Below are 23,450 nucleotides of genomic sequence, written 5' to 3'. Positions count from 1 at the left end.
ACGAGACGATCAGCGATTTGCATCCTTACGTCATTCCTCCTTTTCCCAATGACGAAGCAGTTGGATTGGACTTTGTTAGCGGGTACCTTTTGTCTAGTTTGTTCCCTTGAGGTGGTTCTGATGGATGTGACGATGTGAAAGTGATCAGTGCGTGGGTAAGGAGTAGGATACTTGGCTTGATACGTGGAGCATCGGGTACTCTCATTCATGCAAGATATATAAACCCCTATTTCACTTCTTATCCTCTTCTCCTCTCTTCTCTTCTCTCTTTTTCCATCTTCCACAAATAACAACACTAACGAATAACGAATAACAAATAACGAACCAACAACACAAATCAAAATGGGCTTCAACACTCCTGATCACGATACCATGGCCAAGTTCAGAGATGAGGCCGAGAGTGAGTCCGAGTCATCACTATGACTGTTGTCCCTGTCTACTCCTTCCAATTCCAGTACCCAATTCCTAGTCAGTTTCAATTCCACGTTCATCATCAATCGCCTACTCTACTCTCATCGAAGCCGACCTCTATACTTATCTCACCCCATCCAGACCCTTACCCATAACCCACAAATCGCATGTTTCTTCACTTTTTTCGTCCTACCCTCCATCCTTTCCTCCACATTTAAATTGATATACCTCACCCAGCGAGATCAAAACTAATCACCTATCCCCACCCCCATAGCCAACCACAAAGCCTACTGGGCCGAGAACGGGAACGGCTACCAACCCACTGGCAAATACTTCCCAGGGTTCGAGTCCGGCTGGGCCGACGCCTGCGCTGCCTTGTCGTCAGGTAACGATATCCCAGGCGACGTAGCTTCCTGGGCCAAACAACGAGCTCAAGAGACAGGCCATACCTCCGAAGACGACTGGGAGTGGGAACATGGGTTCAAGGCTGGGGCTGAGGCTGCCAAGCAGGCTGGATCTAACTAAGCCTCAGCGTCAGCGGCAGCGTAGGTGAGTCAATCAATAATACTTCCCACTTCAAAATTCATGATTGCAACTCATTCCTCTACTTCGCGCACACTACAAGCACAACCTAAGTGGAGATCGCTTATATGCCTGACAGTCATAGGATCCCTCCTTCCGGGCTCATGCCACAGGAAAGAGTAAAAGTTGCAACGTCGAGTATGGGTGCGAGTCTAGTTGGACATATAGGAGAATGACCACAATAAATTATTTTGCATGAATCTATGAAGTCGCCTAAATCTCTTTTTGCTCCGTCTGGTCCATGGCTGGCAAATGGTGTGCACAATGAGCTTGGTCCCATTCTCTTGTCTGCAGCTCTTTTAGAGCGATGCATCTCGCATCTCCCTTCTCACATTAAGCATGAGTTATGATAGTTGACATATGACTGATTACCTCCTCTTCTCTTGATTTACCATCGACACACTTCAACAACAGCATATCATGATCGACACTTCAAAAACGACATCATCATCATCATCATCTTCACACTTCTCAGCCGTACTCTGCTCCAACAATTCTTTGATCTATCCTCATACACCGACGCATCCTTATCCAGCTAAGAATGGAAAGGAGCGAAAGCTTTTTTGAACTTCTGCGCATCGTCTTTATCTTCAGCTTCACTCTGAGAGCACTCTTTCCAATCGATCCTATGATGATATCCCAGTAGACTCCCCAGTACCATTCTGCCCCAATTCACATGCCACATCAGCTTCCGGACGAATATCATAAAGTTACACCAGAGAAAAGGTCACAAAGGTCACTCACCGTCCAAATTGCAGATCGAAATTACCTTTCAAGAGATGGACCAATTTCTTCCCATCGGGTAATTCCACTTTGAAGTAATTCCCTGTTGGTCCAATCTTGGCTAACGATCGTTCAGGCTCAATCTCCCAATCTATCCCTTGCGCTTCACCGGCTTTTCTGAAACTGCTTTCCACATCTCCCGCCAACACCTTGGGGACAGGTACGATTTGAATATGCGCGTGTCCTCCCCGTCCACTCAACCTTCCTACCTCGAAAGTGACCGGCACAGCACCGTAGGATTCGTAGCATGCTCGAAGGGACGATTTGAAGGTTTCCAATTCTGATATTATCGACATGGCGTCTTCCGCCGGGATCGACAATAAAGTCGGATGATGAGCGATGGGGATGATCTAGAGATGGCACTTGTCAGCTAATAGAGCACCATTCCTGCGGACTCTATGGATAGCTCACCAAGACATGCCCTCCACCTGGTACTAATGGTTTCTGACCTCCTTGCTTAATATGTTTGGGCAGAGTTGGGATGAGTTGACCTTTAGGCAAAGTAACGTATGTTTCGGAGCCGATCGCGACGATGAGGTGCTTGGTGACCTTTGGATTACTCAAGCAGAACCAACCTGAATGAAACGGCATGTGAGTCATTGCTGGACTCAACTTTCATTGAGATTAGCTCACACTCAGCAGGACCCAGCTCTTTCCTTTTGCTCTTTGTTTCCTCTCTCTCCAGGACGACGGGACAGTCTTTAATGTAGTGCGCATCAGGTATGCCACATGCCCGACAGACGTATCCTTGCGGAGGAGGCTTCGGACCTCGAGGTTTGTCGTCTTTCTGCGGACACTCTTTGATGAAATGATCAGGCTGAGAGCTTTGTAAGCTTAATATTCATCAAAGAGTAGCGGGAAGCTCACAGATTGGCAAATCTTGCACACGTAACCCGCAGGCGGTTTCGAGTGGTCCTTGGCATCTCTACTGGTCTTTTGCGGGCACTCTTGTATCCAGTGCTGCGATGAAAAGTCTCAGCTTGGGTGCTGTGCAAATGGCGGGTTACTTACGCCAGGCTGAGCACAAATCTTGCAGACATAGCTGTCGGGAGGTGCACCGCCCTCTGAAAAGCGAAAGAACAGTATAAGCCAATCGTGCGCAATAGGCCCGGCGTCCAGCTTACCTGTCCTGCCTTTCTTGGGTTGTTGGCCTCCAAAAATGTAATTTTGATCTTCCAGAGCACCTCGTTTCTTACTTCCTGATGTCGAGCTTGCAGGCATAGCAGGCATACCAAAGGGATTCGGGGTAGTATTTGTAGGTTTAGTAGGCAAAGGCGAAGTGGCCGATTGAGGCGGAAGAGTGAACGCGTAGAACCACTAAAACGGTGCCAAACTATCAGCTTTCGGAGAACGGAACGGGTTCAGGTACTCATAAAGCTCACTCTGGCTTTTTTCCCACCTGCAGGCGCCTCGCCGCCCAGCGCACCCAGCTTGACAGCTCTGGTCCATCTTTCTTCTTTACCATTCGCACCTACCCATCCCCAGGGCTCTCGCTCCCAGAAACCTTCCCCGTCGCCCCAAAGCAGATATCGGGGTTTGGCCCTGCGCACAACCTCTTCCAAGGGTGGAGCCGGCGTGGCTAGACTGACGCCTGATGTGGGATACGAAGGTGATAGGGTCGAGAGATGCGGTGGAGGCGACGAGAACAGGAGGAGATCTACACCTTGGAAAGCAGGAGGCAGAGCGGACAATTCTTGTTTGGCGGAAGCCAAGGAGTCGGCTACATTGGCTACGGCGGGAGAAAGCAAGGGATTATTCAATATGGTGGAGATGGAGTCTTTCGAGATGATCGGTGAGAATTGGTCCTGCATACAAAGATTAGCCGTGTGTCATCTTAATCGAGACGCAAACAGCTGAACACTCACGCCAATGGTGTCGTAGCCATCTTCAGTAAAGCTGCCTCCCACGCAAGCTATCTTCAGACCTTGTGCAGTGGTGAGGACAGAAGATTTTCCTGAAATTGCACACCATAATCAGCCACGCCGATTTCATCAAAGAGTGTGAGCTAGCTTACCGAGATAGACCAGATTATTAGCTATTTCACCACCCGTCCTGCTAATTTGCTCCTGTATAGCTTCGGGCAGAGCATATTTTCCCACAGTGAAGTAAGTAGGCACCGGCACTATCATTACCACTCCATAAGCGTGTTTCTCCTCGAGGGTCAGTGACCTGAGTAGAAGAAAAGCTTACGGCTTATCCCCGCAACTTCGGATCCATCACTCCCCTCTTTGAACAGATCACCAACCACAACGCAGGCATCGAACGGACCATGCTTAGCATTGATAGCTGTTACTTTCGATACCAGTGCAGACAATTCAGATAAGGGAGAACCTATAGATAGACTAAGAAAAAGGTGAATAGTGAATTTACACATAATTCGAAAGGGGGACGGATCGCGGGGGATGTCAGCGATCGATCTTGTCCTAGTGGGAAAAGAGATGAATGACTTACATCTTCAATGGCTGAGATTGCTGGGCCATGATGAGCGGGTTGACAGGAGACTGGATCTATTGATGAGTGAAGGTGAGAATAAGGAAGGTAGGAAGGAAGGACGGTCGAAATATATTGAACCTCGTTGAAGCACTTTCGAAGTGGAGGAGCGAAGTGTGGTAAATGGGATGCATTGATAAATATCAGTACAGTCGCGCACAGTCATGAACCGGCTAATTCCCCACTACGACAACCGGTCGCAACCATCCTGACACTGTCCGGCTCTTAGCTTCTTTGCGATCGTATTGAGTAGGATACAACATGCATGATACATGTTCAGTAGGTAGTCGTCGACATAGCCCAGGAGTATAGCAGCACGAGGTCTAGCACCCTGCTCTTCAGAATGAGTACCAAGTACCTCAAAGTCACTCAGCCAGCTTCCAACGTATGGCAAATCACGCTAACCTCTCCACCAGATAATCGACTCACCCCCGAGCTCCTCTCAGAGTTCTCGCAAGCACTAGATCAGGTGGAATACGAGTGGAGATCAGTTGGAGGGGGTGAATTCGATCCCAAAGAACGGGAGAATTATGAAGGAAAAGGTGCAGGGGCGTTGATCATTACAAGCGATAATCAGAAATTCTTTAGTAATGGCTTAGATTGGGAAAGGAGTATCAAGATTAAGAATTTCTTCGAGGGCAAGTGGATTTCAGCATCACGACATCTTGTTCCATTTCTGACTATATTGAAGTCAATCTCGACGATAATGACCGGCTGACATCTGTGCACGTTTGAACGTCATTCTGTAGAGATCTTCGATCCTGTCACTTGGCGATTACTCACTTTCCCCTTATTGACTATATCAGCTATCAACGGGCATGGTGAGTTATCGAATCATCTTCCGGCCCGTCAGAATCATGAATCACACACCTTCATATACGCACAGAACCACGGGACATAAAGGTACGCCACCGAGAAATGCTGATAGAACTCTTATGGAATCTCAGCCTTCGCGGGAGGTATGATCCTAGCTTTATCATGCGACCATCGAATAATCACCTCTGGCAAAGGTTTCTTATGTATGAATGAGGTGAATCTCGCTCTGGATTCGTAACTTCGGACGATCCTTTATATCCTTCTGAACCGAGTCTGACTCTTCTTAATGATGTTCGTTGGTTCGTTCGCAGATTCAATTCGGTTCTCCTCTGCCCAACTCTTTCAACGCCCTTTTGTCTATCCGAATACCTAATCCTCAACATCACAGAGACACCCTCTTGGCCAGACGATGGACCCAGAAAGAGCTCCTAGAAATAGGGCTAGTCGACGAAATAGTGGATTCAGACAAAGTGATTAGCAGAGCAGTAGAGGTAGCTAAGAGGGACGGAGGGAAGGTCGCTGCTGGAGCTTGGGGTGCAATCAAGGTGAGTCTGGGTCGTATCGAACATAGGCATAAACATAGTCTTGTGCGATTGCTCAAACAAAATTGAGTCGCCATTCTTCGACTGGGTCGTATTGTGCATTACGCTGATGCCAGACCTGCACAGAGAGGAGCATACCACCAGGTCCTGGAATATTCTCAATCGTATCGAAAGCTCAATCTACCTCCAGTGGAAGAGCAAGAATTCTTCGATAGAGTGGGGAGAGACAAAGGCAAAGATAAGAATAAGGCTAAATTATGAGGTTTGTTAATGATCTGATCGTATATTGTATGGGTTTGGTTAGTGTGTTTTGACGATATTCATGAATTTTCTATGTACAGTAAGGGCTACACAGATAAATCTAGCCTGTCTAATTTGAGCTTCTGCTTGACTATGCTTTGCTCTTGGAGCAGGTTAGGCGAGATAATGATCTCTCTGAGTCAGTGTCCAAGTCAATCCGACCCCTAGGCATCCCGATAAAGACAAGTCAGCGTGAAATAGAGCAAATCAAAGCAGCGGATTGTGAAACAATGGTAAAAAAATGGATCTAATCATTCAGTATAAATGATGAAAATACTGAATGATGAAGAACTCACATCCAACGATGATAGCTCCGATTGATCCTCTATTAGGTTTGACCGAACCGAATATCAACCATTCCGAGGTGAAATGCCATGTCGCTAATGCGTATGTCGCAATCACTAGGTCGTATGCTCTGCGACAAGTATCAGAATTATATTTCGTCAGCGCGGCACATGCCATACATAATACATAGATGGAATCGTGTTGCAACGTGACTCGGACGGGATCCAAGTTTTGAAGGCTGATCTCTGGTCAATTAGTACGGATGGGTGTGGGACTCACACTCGATCATGTATGTTATAAGCCGCTGTACCTCTTATCAACGACGCCAGAGTCGTCCAAGCTGCGAAAAGACGTCCGGCGAGGAAGGTCACTACAAGCATATATGAGCATATAGCAGATCAGCTTAGTCTGGCTTAAGTTAGATCCGCTGAGTCCTTGTGACAGGCCTGATGCGTAATGATAAATGCACGAGACATATTCGATAACGCCACCACACTCACTCTCATCGGCTTTCCTCGAATACACTTCCTTGCTTTGCCAAATGACAAAATGATTCTGAATCGCATTGTAAGTCCCTGCGCATGTTGTGAGGAGTAAGAAGTAGGGCAGGTATCCTGCTTGAGCTGAGGGGAGTACTATCGAGCGAATCTCGAGGTCAGCTTTGATATCTAGATTAGATATTCCGGGAGTTTCTGTTTCATCATATACGCTTTATGCTTTACGGTTGATCGGATGACGTAGACTTTGGCTTTGGCTTTGACTTTGATATTGATTTTCGAGCACACTCACGGGATGCCATTATCGGTCGGCTGCTTTGTGTGAGAGTGACTTGCAAGCTAACGGGCCAAGCGATGTGAAGATGAGTTGCCTTATGATTAGACGAATGTTGGTGTCAAAGGCGCAGGCTGAGTTTATGCGCGTATAGGCCAGAAGGACTCTGTAAGATAAGAAGAGAGAGACAACCGGTCAGAGCTCGCGTAGATCCTTCTGTCAAATGACTTTATCGATAAACGCGAGTCTAAGCGGATTTTGGCGGCGATCACCGAAATATAATCCAATCAGCTGCAGCTACGATGAATTGCTATTCACGGGCATGGCGTACAAGGAAGAGTAGAGTAACTTGACAGAAAACATGCATCCTACGCAAGGTTGACCTCTTGAGAACATCTTGGGACAATAGTTTCCAGCTCGCGAATCCAGCTCTTGCATCTGACAAGACAAAACGAGAAATCTGCCCAAAAACTCAGGTAGTCGCTTAGGGCTGCGAATACGATCAAGTAGGATTAAAGGCATCACGATCAAGCTATATTCCCGTACCTTCCAACACAATTATGGACATTGCGGACCTGGTGCAGAATGGAGAAAGCAGTCGATCGCCTCAATCTCGCTCTCTCAATCATGCCGACTCAGATATAGCTATGGACATGGACAGCACCAATAATCATCCGCATAGACCGGATTTGATACTGCCGCAATGGGACGGTGAGCCGAGTTTCCTTTCCTGCAACTGCGTGAAAGAACATACCATCTCATCCATATCTATATCAAGCCTGCACATCCATTAGGTTGTGGATGTGACAATTGCTGTCTGCCTGTCAATCCTTATAGGATGTATATCAGATAACTCATTGCGATGCTAATGTCTCCAAATATGCTCGTTCACAGTCCCTCCTCCTCGACACCTGCATTCATCCCACGACTTAATATCGCTCCTCCATCTCGACACATTGTACAACACCTATGTCCGGCCGTATGCGGAATTCAACCCTGATGATGAAGGCGGTGATAAGAAGGGTACCAATAACAATGGGGCCGGGAGGCAGTATAGAAGGAAGAAGATGGAGAAAGGGTATTGGCACCTGATAGAGGATTGTATAGGTGAGCATATCTCCGAATGTAGAGGCAATATTCCCTTCCAGAGCGGAACGCAGTATCCTCGTATCCCAGGCGATCCTCAAAAAACTTTCGATTCCATCCACTAACGCCTTGTCATCTGTTCAGATCCGACGCCAACAGGTACGAAGATCGAAAATCAATCGTTATTACCGATATCACAAGACTTCATGAACCCCACCGGTATCCCGCCAAACCTGTTCGCAGACCAAATTGAGATGTTGCCGAATGAGGCGTTCCAAGTGGCTAAGCTTGAAGTGGGCCATAGAGAAGACGGGGTGAGTCTGTCTATCTTGTGCCTGCCTACATACACCTGCAGTGTCCTCATTCGGCGGGGCAACCGGAAAAATCTGCTCTTTATCCTGAAATCCTTGTCACTTCCGATCTTCATTTTGCTAACCTAGACACTCACAGTACTCCGGCGGTATCAAGGTGGGCGTGAGAGAAGCAGAGGAACGCAGGAAGGTGAGTCGAGTCACCTTTCATACTCGTGTAATAGTGTAATAGCAGAATGAAAGAAATATTGACACCGGCTACATTTTTTCTCTTTTGTTTAGAAAAAACGAGCAGCGAAATTATCCTTGGGACCTTCAACCAGTACCTCCGACCTCAAGAATCAAGCGAATTCAAACTCAATACATTCGCCTGGTTTACCATCACCTTCATTCCCATATCAAATACCTGGTCAACCAACTTCCAGACCAGGTTCAACACCTTCCACTCCGTTATTACCGGTCTTACCACCGCAAATATTCCCCAGTGGTCCTGGTAGTAACCCTAACATCAGTCAAAGTCAAAGTCAAAATCAGAACGCTTTCTCTAGAAAATCGTCTTTCCCTGGACAAAGCCAAAGTCAAGGTCAAGGCCAAGGTGCAAGACCATTCCCCACGAATCCTTCACAAGCCCCAGGCCAAGGCAGACCGTATAATCCGAACCCGAATAAACGGCCTGGCTCCGTCGATTTTGGGAATTCCAATTCGCTGAAACGTGTGAAATCGGGATCGGTTGGACCGGCTACGGGAAGTAGATCAGCTAGTCCGATGCCTCCGGGCTCTACTTCGCAATTTGGGTCAGGCCAAGGTCAAGGTGGATCGGGACCGGGACCGGGACCGGGACCGGGGTCGAAGAAGTTCAAAATTGGAATGCGGAGTAAGACGGAGGGTGTCTGACGGATCTCGTTCTGGGAAACCTTTGTGGACACCCTCAAACCTTTTTCAAGTATCTTGCAATGTCGCATCACAATGTATTGATTCGGTCGTCAGGACGACGTATCTTGCCTTCTGGCCTTTCGAGCAATCGCGTTTCGTTTGAGGTTCAGCGAGGTATGCAGCGTATCTTATATCACGTATCCAGTGCATCTGATGACGCATCGTATATTATCGCGAGACGACTTATGACATCAAAAGTTCTCATGATGCCTGAAAGATGTGTTACTTATCACCTTGTAAGCGTGGAGACTGGGAGGAATAAAGGCAGAATAGAGTCTGGTGATTTGATACATGAAGCTGATTATTACTCGATATCTAGATTTTAATCTATTCTAAACATTTATACTATGCTACAGCGTCTATGTGTACAGAATACTACTGATCTATCGTGTCTTCGATTAATATTTGCCAGTTATACTCATACTTACTGAACCAATTTCAATTCTACATAGCCTTAAAATATTCTCTCAACCTGTCAACCTCGTCGTGTTTACCTCTTCCTCTTTCCGGTAAATCAGTATTTATACATGCTCGTCTTCACCTCTTCGACCAAAGTAAATTATACCTGCCTCATCATTGGCGTTTGACTACCCATAGAATACCTTCCATCGGCTTCACCGCCTATACTCGACCGAGCAGTCCCAGGCGCAGTATTCATACCGCTGAGAGGTTGAGTAGATGTGGGTGTCATCGGATTCTCACTATATCCTCCATTGCCAGTACCAGTACCTAGATATCCGTTGTTGTTGTTGTTGTTGTTGTTGTTGCTATTGTGGTATTTCGTCGCCGTTGGTGTAGTATCTCTTCCCTGATTACGCGCGAGCATTTCATTCTTCAATTGTGCTTCACGATCTTGCCATGTATTTCCTCGAGCATCACCGTTCCCGTTGAGAGGTCCATTCTCCGATACAAAACCGGCAGTGCCAGTGCCAGCGCCGGCACCAATATCCGCGATGCGCTCAGGATAAACGTCGAAAGCCCTTCTACCCGTGAAATCCTTTTCGAGCCCATTGAAATGATCATGCCTGACTTGCCATTTCGCGAGTCGCCTCATATATCTAGGCGAAGATTTTCCGGCGGGCCATAAATCGGCGGCGATCGTCAAAAAGTAGAATACCAGAATGAAGGATACGGTCCATTCTAGAGCGGCGGCAGCTGAGGTTACCCTGTTGCATGTTGCTGCCGTATGCGATTTGTAAGGAGTTGCATTTCCACCGCACTGTGATGATCAGAAAAGTCATGACAACGTCGATTAGCTTGCATCCCTGCGTGTGTATCCCAGCTGATCAAGCGACAGACAGGATCCGGATAGACAGACCGAAAAGGGTAGATCACAATAGAAAGACATCAGGTTACGACGGTACCGAACTCACAATGCTATAAGTCGCGCCGAAAGCTATAGCGCAAGCGATGGCGATGATGACCACCGTCAATTTGAGGATGGAGTTTCGACGAAGGGATTTTCGATCGGGATGATCTTTGTGTAATGACCACTATAAATGCGTAATCGGTCATCAGCTGCTGGTAGATAGGCATACCAGGCAATTGATTGGTCTGAGGAGCAAGGTGGAGACAGGGACTCACGACTTCCGCAGATTGGAAGATGGCTGATAGAGCTACACCAACGATGAAGACCAGAGTCATCGTCCAGTGGATCGTCGAATGGTCGAACGCGTTGAACTATTTATCGCATGTCCATGGTATGAGATCAGCTTGACGGAGACTGAGAAGAACTGGGAATTAAGTGGGAGAAGAGGGGATGACTTACAGCTGAGAGAAGTACCAAACCCGCCGATCCAATTATGCAGAATACAATAGCTAGCCAGTCTGCGTACCATTCCAAGATGCGAATTAGTTAAGCTCTGACGAAGGGCAGCATGTTGTGTTGGGTAAACCTACCAAATATCTTCTCCCTTTTTCTGAGATCGGTAGGTAATCGATCAACGTGTCTCAACCACCGTTCAGCGAAGAGAGAGAGGATGTAAAACCTGTGCACAGAGTACCAGCATTAGCGACCAGTACCGCTTCAACATACAAGACTGGAAGAATCGCCCACTCACCCAGCAGTAACACAGCATATCCCAATGAACGTCTTCTGATGAGTAGCACCTACATCACTGATGAAGACTACGGAAGCCTCGTCAGGCTGATATCGCGGTTTTCCGTCTTTGACCCAGAGTCCCAACAAGGCCAGGATCCCCCCGAGCCATGTTAGGGCTGCTAAGATCGGGAACAGGACGTAAGGGCCGAAGACTATGCACGTACAGTCCGACAAGGTCAATCAATGTTCGACATCACTTGATACATACAGCTGCTTCTGGCTTTCGCCTCGTTCACCTGCAGACTGCATATATCGAAAAATGTTGATGGGCACTCACACAGATGCGATGTTAGGGTATTTTGGTTCAACCATATTGGTCTTCTTGATCCGTCTGCAGCTTTCATCGTGCTTCGTGCTGTGTGTGGTGTGCTTCGTACTTCTGACTTTGTGAGATATCTTTGCTTCGTTTCACAGGATCAATGTTGAAGTTCTGAAAGACGGTCTTATCTATTGGTATTGGTGATGATTCGGTATACTACGATCTTCTCCCTTTGACTGGCAGAGCTTGCTCAGTGATGGGCGTTCGGTATTCTCTCGATGAAAAGGAGAGACTCTATCGGTCTATTATATTCTATCGTTGAGGTATAGCAAGAAGAGAACGACACGATACACTGTTCATGCAGATGCAGTGCCAAGTGTGTGTATCGAAATACGATGCACGAACTACGCAGACCCGCATGCAAAGTTGAACTGGTTACCACCCCAGCCTGGACTTGAACCTTGGACTTGGAATCAACGTTTGAAAAAGTATGAAAACGTCAATATTACGGCTTGTTGGCGTCGGCTTCGATTCATTCCAGGAAGCTACGTCATAAAACCCATAAACTACGATCATGCCGAAAAAGGCACAATCCACATGTCATGTCAATCACCGTTACCAAAATACCCTTTCTTCCCCCATATGCATCTGGCCAATGGCGAGACCATGATACATGTTAAATACATATTACGCTCGGCGTGGTATCAGAAATATATGTTCAATGTATAGATATATCAACAATTCCACCATTTGGGCATATGACTACGGGATTGCCCCTCTGCATGTACTGACTTGCTTCTCAGGATCGCCTGATATACATGTCGCTTCTCTGTCTTCAACTTTTCCTATCTCGAAAACCTTCAAGCTTCCCTCCTCCACCTTGCCTATCCGACGAATAAGAATAAGATCACCAAATATAAGACTACTGCAGTCTCGAGTGGACCGCAGTGAGGACTAGTCGCTTTCCTCGATCTTGGCCTTCGACTTAGACTTTTTAGCCTTCTTGGCTATGGGCTGTGGATGAGTGAGTCAGCTTGGCGCCGCGAGACGTAAATACGGGAAAGAGTGCACATACTTTGACATCTTCCTCCTCTTCCTCTTCATCCTCGGACTCTGCCTCAACCAGGGACTTTCGGGGAGCGGCCTGCTCTCTTGTCAGCTGCGATCTTTGAGATGCAGGAAAAATCACGCCTGACCTTTCTTTTAGGTTTGCGCTCAGGCTCCTCTACTTCCGGTTCAGCTTTGACTTTCTTGTTATTGGCAGCCTGTGCGAGCAGAGAGTCTTTAGCGTCATCAACAGGGACAGATCGCTGACACGCGGCTTACCTTCTTCTTGGGCTTTACGTCCTCTTCTTCGGTCAAATCGCTCTCGACTTCCTTCTTAGCATTTTTCTTTGAGGGTTTCTAGCAGTTGAAGACTCGTTTAGCTTGATACGTGGTATTGGTCTGGAAGAGGGGAAATGCATGACTAACTTTCTTGGGCTTCTGCTCTTCTTCACTCAAGTCACTCTCATCTTGCACTTTCTTCGCCTTTTTGGCTCGGGGCTATGTCTGACAGTCAGCCGACAATGATAGGCAAATGAGATGGAGAGCGAGCTAACCTTTTGAGGTTTCTTCTCCTCCTCGCTCAAGTCACTCTCATCCTGTTCTTTTTTGGCCTTCTTAGCTCGAGACTACGTCTCGTTGTCAGCCCACGCAAATGGCCAAGTCAGACAGACAAAGAGATAGCTGACCTTCTTTGGGTTCTCGTCCGCGTCTTCACCGTTAGCCTGCTTCTTTTTCGAAGCTTTCTTCTTCTTCGCCGGACTCGATGCTGGTTCCTCCCCTTCTTCAGGTGTGGGAGATGGCGGCTTGATGGCTGATTCAGGGATGTCTTCGGGGTCGACTGTAACGGTCGTGTCAGCTATCGCTCAGGATCAAGCACAAGAGAGTCTAGCACAAAGGGCTTTGTGTACCACAACGACAAGCAGAAGGATGAGCAGGGCAAGATTTGGGAAGTGAAGTAAGTTGACGAGGTCAAGTTTGCCGAAAGGACGCAATATACAAGACTAGCACAAAGTAAGGTATGATTTAAGAGAAAGTGGGAGCTGTTGGCGAATTGAAAGGGAGACAGACTCCAGACAATGCTGTAAAGCGAAGAGGGCGGAAGTATGAAGTCATAACACAACACACCATGTCCTTCGTCCATCGCAGTCGTCACCTAAGCCCGACATCGGTCCGTCAGCTGCCTGTAGCGGTGTGCAATTTGAAAGTGACTGACCTTGCTTTGATAATCTTCGCTGATCACAGTCGGACCAAAATATCAGTCAGAGATACCCAATGTATAGTCAATGAGGTCACCTACGGAAGCTCCTCGACTATGAAGATGTGCTCTCGTCAACTCAAAACGGCTTCTCGTGAGCATCTGTGCATGCTATATAAGTGACTTACAACCATCAATATCTGTAGCATCAGGGAAGTCCTTCTTGATATTGCCTATGACCTTCTCCGTGACGCCTGCAGCGGATAATCAGCTGCTCATTGATTCATGCTCTCTGAAAGCCTTCACCCCGGCCACTCACTTATCCCCGCCTTTACCCCAAGCTCGCCTCAAATGTGCAAAAAGAAAGGACTTACAACCCCAATGTTTCCACTTGAAGCTGGCGTTCCCTCCGATTTCCACGAAGACACCGAGTCGTAACATACCCTTGTCAATCTTCGTACCAAAACAAGGCTTTGGACCTATGAGCGCAGATTGGGTCAACACGATTCAAATGTTCGAACATGACATCTCGCATCAGTTGATCGATGGATGCTTACCGTTGCATTTCGATCGAGCCGAAGGCGCTACTTCGAGCCTGTAAGCTGGCATTGTAGCAGTATTCAAGAAGACAATCGACGACGTCCAGTTTGTTCTTGGACGGAGGATCAGGAGAAGGAGAAGGAGAAGGAGAAATGAGATTCGCGATGTGTTATAAACAAGGTCAAGTTGAATCAACCAACATCGTTGATGGTAGTAATCATCCTTCTCCTGGTCTGACGTAATTTATCAGTCCGAACATTAGCCTTATTCTTCCTCCACGTGTGTGAATTCGCGATGATTGATATGTCGCGTTTCCCTTATTTAAGGTTCGGGTATGGCCGCCTTACTGTGTGCTTAAGCTTAACCGTGTAGTAGTGAGTGGTGATGGAGACAATAACAAATGTGTATGCTCTGTGCTTCTTCTTCCTTTTATCAACTCATCAATTGCGTCGTCTCCCACAATCATTGACAATGATTTGATCATGATTGCCCTTTGTTCCACCTCATCATAGCATCGTTCAGCCTGTCATAGCATATCCTATCTGATTTCCCTTATATATCGTTTTGTAGCTTAACCCGTCAGTTGTTAAAATAGCAATACCCTACGCGATGTCTGCGCCACCCCCAACGTCCCATTCAAATGATGAAGAAGAAGATTCACATTCAATCGTACAATCAGCATCATCGCCGACTCAGACTATCCGACAATCGAACTTGGGTTCTCAATCTACTGCAGCTCAAACTTTCGCTGAGATTCTGAAATCACCAGCACCGCAATCGGGACCAGAAGAAGGCACGATGTCAAGTGGTTTAGCGGCTGCACCAGAGCTGAAGAGATCAGGTAGTCAGCAGCAACAAGAAGCTTTGGGAAAAGGTAGACCTGGATCATTACACTCCCAACAGCAAGACGAGGTGAGTTGCGCCGTCGACTCCTTCTTCCTATTTGAATCAGATTCAAGCTTGCCAACGCGAAACAAATCCTTCGTTCCTTTCTTCCCCTTCTTAACGGAAATTCCCTGCGCTTTGATCGCTTGTTCCGACTACAAGCTTTCGAATCGTTTCACGCAAAGCTTATGCATGGATCGCGTTGAAGTGACAAGCGAGCTAGTGGTTATGATATGATACGGTGGCTTGAGCTGGATGATGGTTTCTGAATCGATTGATCAGTGCTTGATGTCGCTTTCCTTTCTACCATCCTCTCTCATATCTTCTTTTTTGATCCGATTTTCATCATCTCCTATCATCCATCACTCACATCACGGAGTTGGTCTTCATCGAGAAACTGACAATGACTACGCCAACGCAGCAACGTCCCAATCCCATCTCTACCCCACAACCGGCTCCATCGTCAAGCCAGTATCACGCGGCGTTATCACCCGGAAGAGCGTCATCAATACGCTCATTCACGACGGCGACGGAGGATGAAGACTATTACGATGCACAGAATCGACCGCGATCGGCTTTACCAGGTGCACAGAGTTTAGAATCTACCCCTAGAGGTGGTATCGGTAGTCAAAGAGGACCACCCGCCACGGCTTTCGGAAGCAGTTTTGGATCTCCAAATACGACATGGGGAGAGCGTCCTGGCAACTCTAACGCAGGCAGCATGCCGCGACCTCCTCGGAATCCAAGATTCCTCTCGAGCGGGATGTACCAGGCTCCACCAGGCAGTATGTCTCGCTCTGCGTCAAGAGCTAGACCAGTGTTACAGCAGCGTGAAAGTGTAGTCAGGGTGGATAAGGACAGGGACCGGAAGGATGGTGATCGGGAGGATGAGGAAGTGGAGGATCGGGGCGCCGAGCTGATCAAGCAAAGGCAGAAGGAGCGAAGACAAGCTAGAAAGAAGAAAGCTCACTTGGAATTAGAAAAGCGATTAGCCGCTGAAGCGGAAGCTGAGGGCTTGACACCGCTTGCTACCCCTGATCTCAGCGCTCCTACGACTGGACTGCCCGATGAAAGGTTCCAAACTCAACAACAGCGGGGCGGTCCGGGAACAACCAGTAGATCCATTTCGAGGTCAAGAGCTCCAAGTTCGGATAGAAGACGGTACCCGAGCGAAGCGGGATACTTCCCCCGACCAGCCAGTTTAGCGGGTACGGAAACTCCAAGGGACGGAGGTCTTAGCCCACGAGACGACTTCCTTCGTGCGCCATCCGTACACTCGGCTCAAGGCGACGAAGAAGATCAGGAATCGATAGCGGCTGACCAAGCTAGTATCGTCGACGAGATCGTGCATGATGTCGTCGAGGAGGAGATTGGTGGCGAGCATGGGACTGATGTAGAAGACGAGGATGAGGATGATGAAGGAGATGGCGGTGATGAAGGCGTCACTCTCCGAGATCGACAGGACGTAAGTGATCTCTCTGAGATGTCGTTCACGAGTGAACAATCCGGCTGACAATCAGTTCACAGGCTTTGAATATAGAACACCCATTCGGTTTACCAATCTGGAAACCAGCTCTATATCGAAAATCGCGTTCAGTGACTCGTAACGCCGAATCAGCTCTTCACTCAATCCCGTCTGCCGCCGCAGAACGACACTTGCTCCCAGGCAATATCCTGTGGGTCCTTTTATTTGGCTGGTGGCTCGCTTTGGCATGTTTCTTCGTTGCAGTGCTTGTGAGCGCCGCCGAAGTCCTGGGTGGTGGTCGAGGCGGGTATGGTAAAACACTGCGGGGTCTTGCATGGTACATCGGATGGCCATTCGGAAAATACGTGGAAGGCGAAGGCGCACCTGAAGAAGATCCGGATAATTCAGACGATGAAGACGAATCAGCTAGACCAACAAGAAGGTCGGATTACGGTACTTGGACGAGCAGATCGTCTTCTTCCGTTTCACCCACTCCAAAGGCTCGAGTCACCTCTGATGGCGCTTCATCCAATTTCACAATCCGTAACACCCCTAGCAGAGACTCTCTTGGACTACATGCTGGGCTGCCTGATGAACCTATTCGACCTTCATTGGCCCCTACATCCCCCGCCGGAGCCTCGTCAAGCACCATCAGGGGGGCAGATGGCCATGACAGACAACCGACCGTCACTTTCTCACCGAATGTTAAAGTCAAGGACATGCTCGACGACGAACGTACATCTCTCTTAGGTAACGGTAAACACGAGCCGAAGGGTTTTCGGAGACCCCGAAACAAGAAAGCAAAATTCTTGGGAAGACTCGTCTACTGGCCTGGATTCTTCTTGGTCGTCGCGCCCATCATGTCTTTCGTTTGTATACTATGTTGGTTCTTCGTCATCACCATACCAATGGCTAAACTCACCTGGGCCTTACTCAATCTCCTCTATCACAGACCCCTGGAAATCAATTTCAGATCTGCCCCCAAAGTCGTTGTTCCGATACCGACCGGTAATACTCCTCATGGGTCACCCGACTCTAGTGAGGGCTCTGGAACAGGATCTGGCTCGACAACTTTGCAAGGCGAAGACGGTTCTCCATCCGGGTATACAATGAAACGAGCACATCTGACAGCTGGTCAAGTCGCCCCGACTTCCGGACCTCGATCAACTGTCCTACTATGTACATACCGTGCAGTAGGTTTGCAGTACTACAAGTACACGGTTGGAGGTGTCAACATCATGTTCATCAACCTGCTTCCATTGGTATTTTTCGTGATCATCGATGGCTTGTTCATCTTGCCTTTCGTTGAAAAGCTTGAACATAAGCATCTGCCTATATCGCCACTCCTCAAGCTCATCACCTCCCAAGCATTGATCTTTGTCTTGTCACTTGCGTCAGTCATTCCGCTATCTTACTTTATCGGTATGGCAGTAGCTTCGATTTCGGCGCAATCTTCGATCGGTATGGGCGCTGTGATCAACGCCACCTTCGGTTCCATCATCGAAATCATCCTCTACTCTATAGCGCTGATACAAGGAAAAGGTAGACTGGTGGAGGGTTCGATTGTCGGCAGTATCTTAGCGGGTGTGCTACTCATGCCTGGAGTGTCAATGTGCAGTGGCGCTTTCAAGAGGAAAGAACAGAAATTCAATGCGAAATCTGCTGGTGTGACCAGTACGATGTTGATCATGGCTATCATCGGTACTCTGACTCCCACCATGTTCTACCAGACTTACGGATCGGTAAGTCCAGTCTCTTATCCTTGCTGAAGCCCGAGCCAGCCTGGGCTGACGGTGATGATATGACCGTAGTTTGAATTGCATTGCGAAGGATGTCCCACGCCGGCGCAACACAATATTTCCATTCTTCCTGATTCTAGCCTCCAAATGACAGGTGGTGCCAAAGGCAGCAATAACATGTGGATGTGTGATCATTGCTACTACGAGCACCCTGATCCCCAGAACGATCCTTTCTACCAAGATCAAGTGGAGACCCTCATGTATGGCTGCGCAGCAATCCTCCTTTTCGTGAGTATCCATTGGATTCACTACATCCCGTCCTTGCAGGCAACTTTGCTGATGTCATTCTTCCTGTTCACGCATGCATGGTCCACAGTCTTACCTGATAGGTCTATGGTTCTCACTCCGAACACACGCCGCTCAAATCTGGCAGAATCCACAACAGCTCATGAAGAACGATGAGGCATCCGCAGCGATCCAAGCGATGCACCCTGCAGTAAAAGCCACCTTGACTCAACGAATAACCCCTCAAGCGGTAATGCAACATATCTTACCGTTACACAAAGCCAATGTAGCGGGTAACAGTCCTCATCAATCCCGATCAGTCGGGGGTTCACCGAAAGCAAGTATAAGTCGATTACCGAGTCATGTTGGATATAGGCCGTCCCCAGTACTGGAAGAAGGTCCATTAGAAGGAGATGCAACTGCTCAAGCAGGATCTTCGACCGAAGGCAATAATAAAGATAGATCCGCTTCAAATACGTTCAACCTCCCAGCTGGATACACGCCTTTCCTTGAATCGGTCGATAAAGATCTGAAGAATTCTCAGACCCACCTCACTCCTATGCGATTACCTTCCAGCCTGACTACCGAGGATTTCACCCGAGCAGTGGCGGTAGCTACGGTCAGTGCACTCCGACACCAGGGCTCGATCATTGGAAGTAGCTCTCAGTCTGGTTCAGCTCAAAAGTCGCGTCCCGCCATTCATAATCATGATACGACGGGACCACAAACAGCTGGGCAGATGACTGCTTCGAATAGCGCGAAAGGGAATTGGCAAGATGACGAGGAGCAAGGTCATGGTGGTCATGAAGCCCCTTCTTGGACCAGAGGGGTATCAGCGGGTGTGCTATTAGGATGTACACTTCTTTACGCTATCATTGCTGGTACGTAACACTCTCGCGGAGTTCAGTGTAGCCCAAACTAAAATTTGGGGCGAGATCGCTAATGGTATTGTGATTCATGTACGACAGAGATCCTGGTGGACGTGGTGGATGTGGTACTCCAAGGATCGGGTATCGACGAGAAATTCCTGGGATTGACCTTGTTCGCCCTCGTACCGAATACGACGGAGTTCATGAATGCCATGTCATTCGCATTGAACGGCAACATCGCGTTATCGTGAGCGACGTTCTCCCTGGAACAAGAATGACAGGGCCAGGACTGAACGGGCTAGCTAACATTGTCGGACTTGATTGCTCTGCAGGATGGAGATTGGTTCGGCGTACGCTTTGCAAGTCTGTCTCCTGCAAATTCCGGCTATGGTAGCTTTCTCGGCACTGTATCAGCCGGATAAAATGGGTGATGTGGTCGATACTTTCACGTGAGTTCTTCGTATGATGATTTGAATAATTCTGCCCCTAAGTCGGGGTTGAATAATAAATGTCAATTGCTATGATGAGATGCTGACGATTCTGATCGTAACGTGATTGGCAGATTGATCTTCCCCCGATGGGATGTGATAGCTATAATCTTATCGATCTTCCTTTTGACTTACACATATATAGAAGCTAGAAGTAATTATCATAGAGGATCTATCCTTGTCTTAGCGTGAGTTGTTTATTCTTTTGTTTGCTCAGTCTGACATGGTCTCACTCGCTGATTTGATCGCAATTGGCATTGCCATTATTATCGGTATTTGGGCAACAGCTACATCGTCCTGATCATGGGATTCTATTATGCGCCAATCCGTTCACAGGGAGATACGGAACCTGATATGGTATATGGCCCAGAAATGCTTGAGGATCTGAAGACTGGGTTAGGAGTATCAATCACTAAATTGTGGGCTTAGCAGTCCCCGAGATGGAGCATTACTTTTTTGTGTTGCGGTGCTTGTAGAATTGTGTAATGTGTTTCAGCTTTCAGTATCTCTTTTCCACTCTCCTCTTTACTTTTATTTGATCTGATTTGATCTGATTTGATCTGATCTGATCTGAATTGAATTAACTTGATTGCTTTCTCCTCTTGTGCTACACATGTACTGCCTCTGTCATGGCATGAAATACGACTCGATTAGTTTTAGTTTGATGATACGACTTAACGAATTTCTTGGATCGGAATGTATGCATCTCTCTTTCTCTCTTGCTTTCATTGCATCGTTGCTTGAATATAGATATGAGGTATCGCATACCACATTTGGAGGAATATCACTTGAGAACGAGGTAACCCGGAAATGAGGCGTCGATAGATATATTAGGGTATATGTGAAAACGATGTTTAGGCATCACTTCGGCAATTTCCTGTTAGACCTGTCCCACCTTCGTCAAATGTGGATCGGGACGCAAGCTGAGTTGTATCGTTTACGCTTTCTGCTGTGTACAATTGTGTCCGATCAGCCTCTTGTGATTGTACTTATATTTGCATTTGGATGGGCGATGGACAGTGAAGCGCAGAAGAAGAGAGGACATCAAGATCAGATACAGGGAATGGGAATGAAAGCCGCATGGGGAGTTAATCTCCACTCACATGACCTGGATAATCATATTCGATGCCACTATCCTTGATCTTCCTCTTCCTAGCTCGATCCTTCTTGATCAACTTCTCATCGGCTTTCCCCTTCTCCTCGTCGGTCCGTTCTTTCTCATGCTTCTGCTTCTCGACTCGCGCCGTAGGGATCTTGCGGAACTTCTTATTGGCCCCGACCCATAATTGGGGATGTACTTTATCTTCGGGGATCACGTGGCATTTGAGCAGGTGACCCATTAAAAGGTAGTTGTTCATTGTTTCAGAGACGATCTCGGCGACGGAGGCAGAGGAGAATTCGAGGTATGCGTAATGTTTCGAAGCGCCAGTCTATGAAAGGAGATGGAATAACCCATTCGATGCGATCGCAATTGTCAGTCACTTTGCCTCGATGCCCCACCTATGTGAGGCGAGATCAGAAGGGTCCCGACTCACTTTCCTGTTTCTTGCGAGTCGGAGTCTGGTGACGTCCCCGAATTGGCTGAAGTATTCTTTCATCTGTTCTTCGTAGAAACCGTGCGGAATTCTACCCAGGTAAAGAGTACCTTTCGGATCATCCTGTATTTCCGTCAGGTATCAATCAGCCACAAGCGACACTTCCGCTGTTCAGCTCGGCTCACCTTCTTCTTGGAAGCCTTCTTCAACTTGGCTTGGACCGACTTGTCATCTTTAGCAACCATAGGCAAGGTGGACATGTCGACTTTCTTTCCGGCTTCAGCTACAGCTCGATCTTCATCGTCATCGTCTGACTCGTCATCCGAATCTCCCTCTCCGTCCGAAGAAGAGAACCCGTGAATGTATTCGTCGTTGTCATCTTCATCGATATCCATAGCGTCTGCCGCTACTTTAGTCGCTTTGCCAGCTGCGGAAGCGGCAGCCTTCTTTCCCTTGGCGACGACGGGTTCAGCATCTTTGACAGCCTTCTTGCCCTTCTCGATGGCGGGTTCAGCGGCAGCTTTGACCTTTTTGGCGGTGGGCTTGACGGCATCGGCGGCATTCTTGGCCTTTCTCTTGGTTGTTTCCTTCGCCTCTTCAGCTAATTCGGCAGCTTTCTTGCCCTTCTTACCAGCTACTTTCTTCCCTTCTTCTACCGTCTCTTCAACAGCTTCTTTGACCTGTTTGCCTTTTTTGCCCGCCACCTTCTTTCCTTCCTCTACGGTCTCCTCGGCGGCTTTTTTAGCTTGTTGACCTTTCTTTCCTGCTACTTTCTTTCCTTCCTCTACAACCTCTGCCGCGACTTCCTGCGCTTGCTTTCCCTTCTTCGCCGCCACCTTCTTTCCCTCTTCTGCCGTCTCCTCTGCAGCTTCCTTGACTTGTTTACCCTTCTTCGCAGCTACCTTCTTTCCTTTCTCCACATTCGATCCTAAATCAGCCGAGAGTCCCGAAGCTTCACCGAACTGATCCACGACATTGCTGAGCACTTCTCCGACCTTTCCAGCTACAGCTTTGACGGTCTCCTCGGCAGAATGCATAAAGTCTTCAGCCTTCTTGCGGTTTTTCGGGTCCTTGACCGCTTGATCAACGCTCTCGGCGGTAGCTTGAGCTGTCTCTTGAGCCATTTTCTGCGCTCTGATAGCCTTCTTTTTGAGCGGTTTGGTAGCTTCAACAGCTGTTTCTACTTGTTCTTTAGCTTCCTTGGCAGCTTTTCCAGCTTTGGCTTTGGTCTTCTTAACATCAACTCCAGTTTTCTCCTCTACAGCCTTCTCTACTTTCTCCTCAGCGTCTAAGGCCACTTCAACAGCTTTGGTCTTGGCCTTCTTCGCCTTTTTCTTCAGAGCGGGCACATCGACGTTCTCCTCGATGACCTTTGAGACGGGCGCAGGGGTGTTACCGTCATCTAGAATTAGATCCCCTGCATTATCGACGGCCTCGGAGACGGTGTTGATCAGATCAGAAGCGACTTGTTTGGCTTTGTCCAGCGGAGAATCGGTAGTCCCACTTCCGTTGGTAACTTGTTTACCCTTGGGTGTGCCTTTCGAAGCGGATTTGGGTTTCTTGCTGGACGGAGCAGTTGAAGATGAAGGGGCTGCACGTTTAGCAGGCATCGCGAAGGATAGCTTGTTGATTCCGGCAATTGAAGATGATTAGATATCGTAAGGAACAAGAATGGCGCGATATTCCGTACTTCGGTGGTTCGATCTTGCAAAGGTCAGGGTTGATCTATGCT

General features: G+C 47.9%; 9 protein-coding genes across 9 annotated transcripts; 4 read left to right on the top strand and 5 right to left on the bottom strand.

The window, feature by feature from the left end:
- Window positions 1-342: 342 nt before the first annotated feature.
- On the top strand, window positions 343-936 carry I303_103113 (uncharacterized protein; the record flags this gene model as incomplete). The annotated part of the gene is made up of 2 exons (XM_018406457.1): window positions 343-400; window positions 686-936. The coding sequence occupies 2 exons, from the start codon at window positions 343-345 to the stop codon at window positions 934-936; spliced, it is 309 nt and encodes a 102-aa protein (XP_018264951.1).
- Window positions 937-1,528: 592 nt separating this feature from the next.
- I303_103112 (uncharacterized protein) lies at window positions 1,529-4,256 on the bottom strand (the record flags this gene model as incomplete). Its single annotated transcript, XM_018406456.1, has 12 exons — window positions 1,529-1,655; window positions 1,738-2,126; window positions 2,188-2,351; window positions 2,410-2,593; window positions 2,644-2,736; window positions 2,788-2,840; window positions 2,901-3,093; window positions 3,159-3,581; window positions 3,642-3,730; window positions 3,791-3,898; window positions 3,967-4,118; window positions 4,228-4,256. 12 exons carry the CDS (start codon window positions 4,254-4,256, stop codon window positions 1,529-1,531), a joined length of 2,004 nt encoding a protein of 667 aa, XP_018264950.1.
- Window positions 4,257-4,609: 353 nt separating this feature from the next.
- I303_103111 (uncharacterized protein) lies at window positions 4,610-5,885 on the top strand (the record flags this gene model as incomplete). Its single annotated transcript, XM_065968695.1, has 5 exons — window positions 4,610-4,904; window positions 5,016-5,087; window positions 5,214-5,296; window positions 5,394-5,627; window positions 5,751-5,885. The coding sequence occupies 5 exons, from the start codon at window positions 4,610-4,612 to the stop codon at window positions 5,883-5,885; spliced, it is 819 nt and encodes a 272-aa protein (XP_065824767.1).
- A 153-nt stretch (window positions 5,886-6,038) lies between these two features.
- Window positions 6,039-7,008, bottom strand: I303_103110 (uncharacterized protein; the record flags this gene model as incomplete). The annotated part of the gene is made up of 5 exons (XM_018406454.1): window positions 6,039-6,088; window positions 6,221-6,339; window positions 6,489-6,579; window positions 6,710-6,844; window positions 6,999-7,008. The coding sequence occupies 5 exons, from the start codon at window positions 7,006-7,008 to the stop codon at window positions 6,039-6,041; spliced, it is 405 nt and encodes a 134-aa protein (XP_018264948.1).
- A 532-nt stretch (window positions 7,009-7,540) lies between these two features.
- I303_103109 (uncharacterized protein) lies at window positions 7,541-9,271 on the top strand (the record flags this gene model as incomplete). Its single annotated transcript, XM_018406453.1, has 5 exons — window positions 7,541-7,691; window positions 7,875-8,087; window positions 8,211-8,380; window positions 8,517-8,567; window positions 8,660-9,271. The coding sequence occupies 5 exons, from the start codon at window positions 7,541-7,543 to the stop codon at window positions 9,269-9,271; spliced, it is 1,197 nt and encodes a 398-aa protein (XP_018264947.1).
- A 598-nt stretch (window positions 9,272-9,869) lies between these two features.
- On the bottom strand, window positions 9,870-11,755 carry I303_103108 (uncharacterized protein; the record flags this gene model as incomplete). Its single annotated transcript, XM_018406452.1, has 7 exons — window positions 9,870-10,529; window positions 10,684-10,803; window positions 10,895-10,990; window positions 11,079-11,137; window positions 11,210-11,298; window positions 11,371-11,563; window positions 11,689-11,755. 7 exons carry the CDS (start codon window positions 11,753-11,755, stop codon window positions 9,870-9,872), a joined length of 1,284 nt encoding a protein of 427 aa, XP_018264946.1.
- An 869-nt stretch (window positions 11,756-12,624) lies between these two features.
- On the bottom strand, window positions 12,625-14,521 carry I303_103107 (uncharacterized protein; the record flags this gene model as incomplete). The annotated part of the gene is made up of 13 exons (XM_018406451.1): window positions 12,625-12,684; window positions 12,746-12,814; window positions 12,867-12,935; window positions 12,997-13,074; window positions 13,144-13,215; window positions 13,272-13,343; window positions 13,404-13,555; window positions 13,843-13,870; window positions 13,931-13,949; window positions 14,015-14,027; window positions 14,101-14,166; window positions 14,287-14,391; window positions 14,470-14,521. 13 exons carry the CDS (start codon window positions 14,519-14,521, stop codon window positions 12,625-12,627), a joined length of 855 nt encoding a protein of 284 aa, XP_018264945.1.
- Window positions 14,522-15,061: 540 nt separating this feature from the next.
- Window positions 15,062-20,612, top strand: I303_103106 (calcium/proton exchanger; the record flags this gene model as incomplete). The annotated part of the gene is made up of 9 exons (XM_065968694.1): window positions 15,062-15,364; window positions 15,759-16,802; window positions 16,865-18,544; window positions 18,614-18,829; window positions 18,918-19,707; window positions 19,795-19,942; window positions 20,028-20,144; window positions 20,258-20,371; window positions 20,471-20,612. 9 exons carry the CDS (start codon window positions 15,062-15,064, stop codon window positions 20,610-20,612), a joined length of 4,554 nt encoding a protein of 1,517 aa, XP_065824766.1.
- A 659-nt stretch (window positions 20,613-21,271) lies between these two features.
- Window positions 21,272-23,328, bottom strand: I303_103105 (uncharacterized protein; the record flags this gene model as incomplete). The annotated part of the gene is made up of 3 exons (XM_018406449.1): window positions 21,272-21,613; window positions 21,719-21,841; window positions 21,904-23,328. The coding sequence occupies 3 exons, from the start codon at window positions 23,326-23,328 to the stop codon at window positions 21,272-21,274; spliced, it is 1,890 nt and encodes a 629-aa protein (XP_018264943.1).
- Window positions 23,329-23,450: the final 122 nt, after the last annotated feature.

Source organism: Kwoniella dejecticola, chromosome 3 (genome assembly GCF_000512565.2).
Source record: "Kwoniella dejecticola CBS 10117 chromosome 3, complete sequence".
Lineage (NCBI taxonomy): Eukaryota > Fungi > Basidiomycota > Tremellomycetes > Tremellales > Cryptococcaceae > Kwoniella > Kwoniella dejecticola.
Note: the sequence above shows the minus strand (reverse complement) of the source record. Positions and strands in the feature narration are given on the sequence as shown.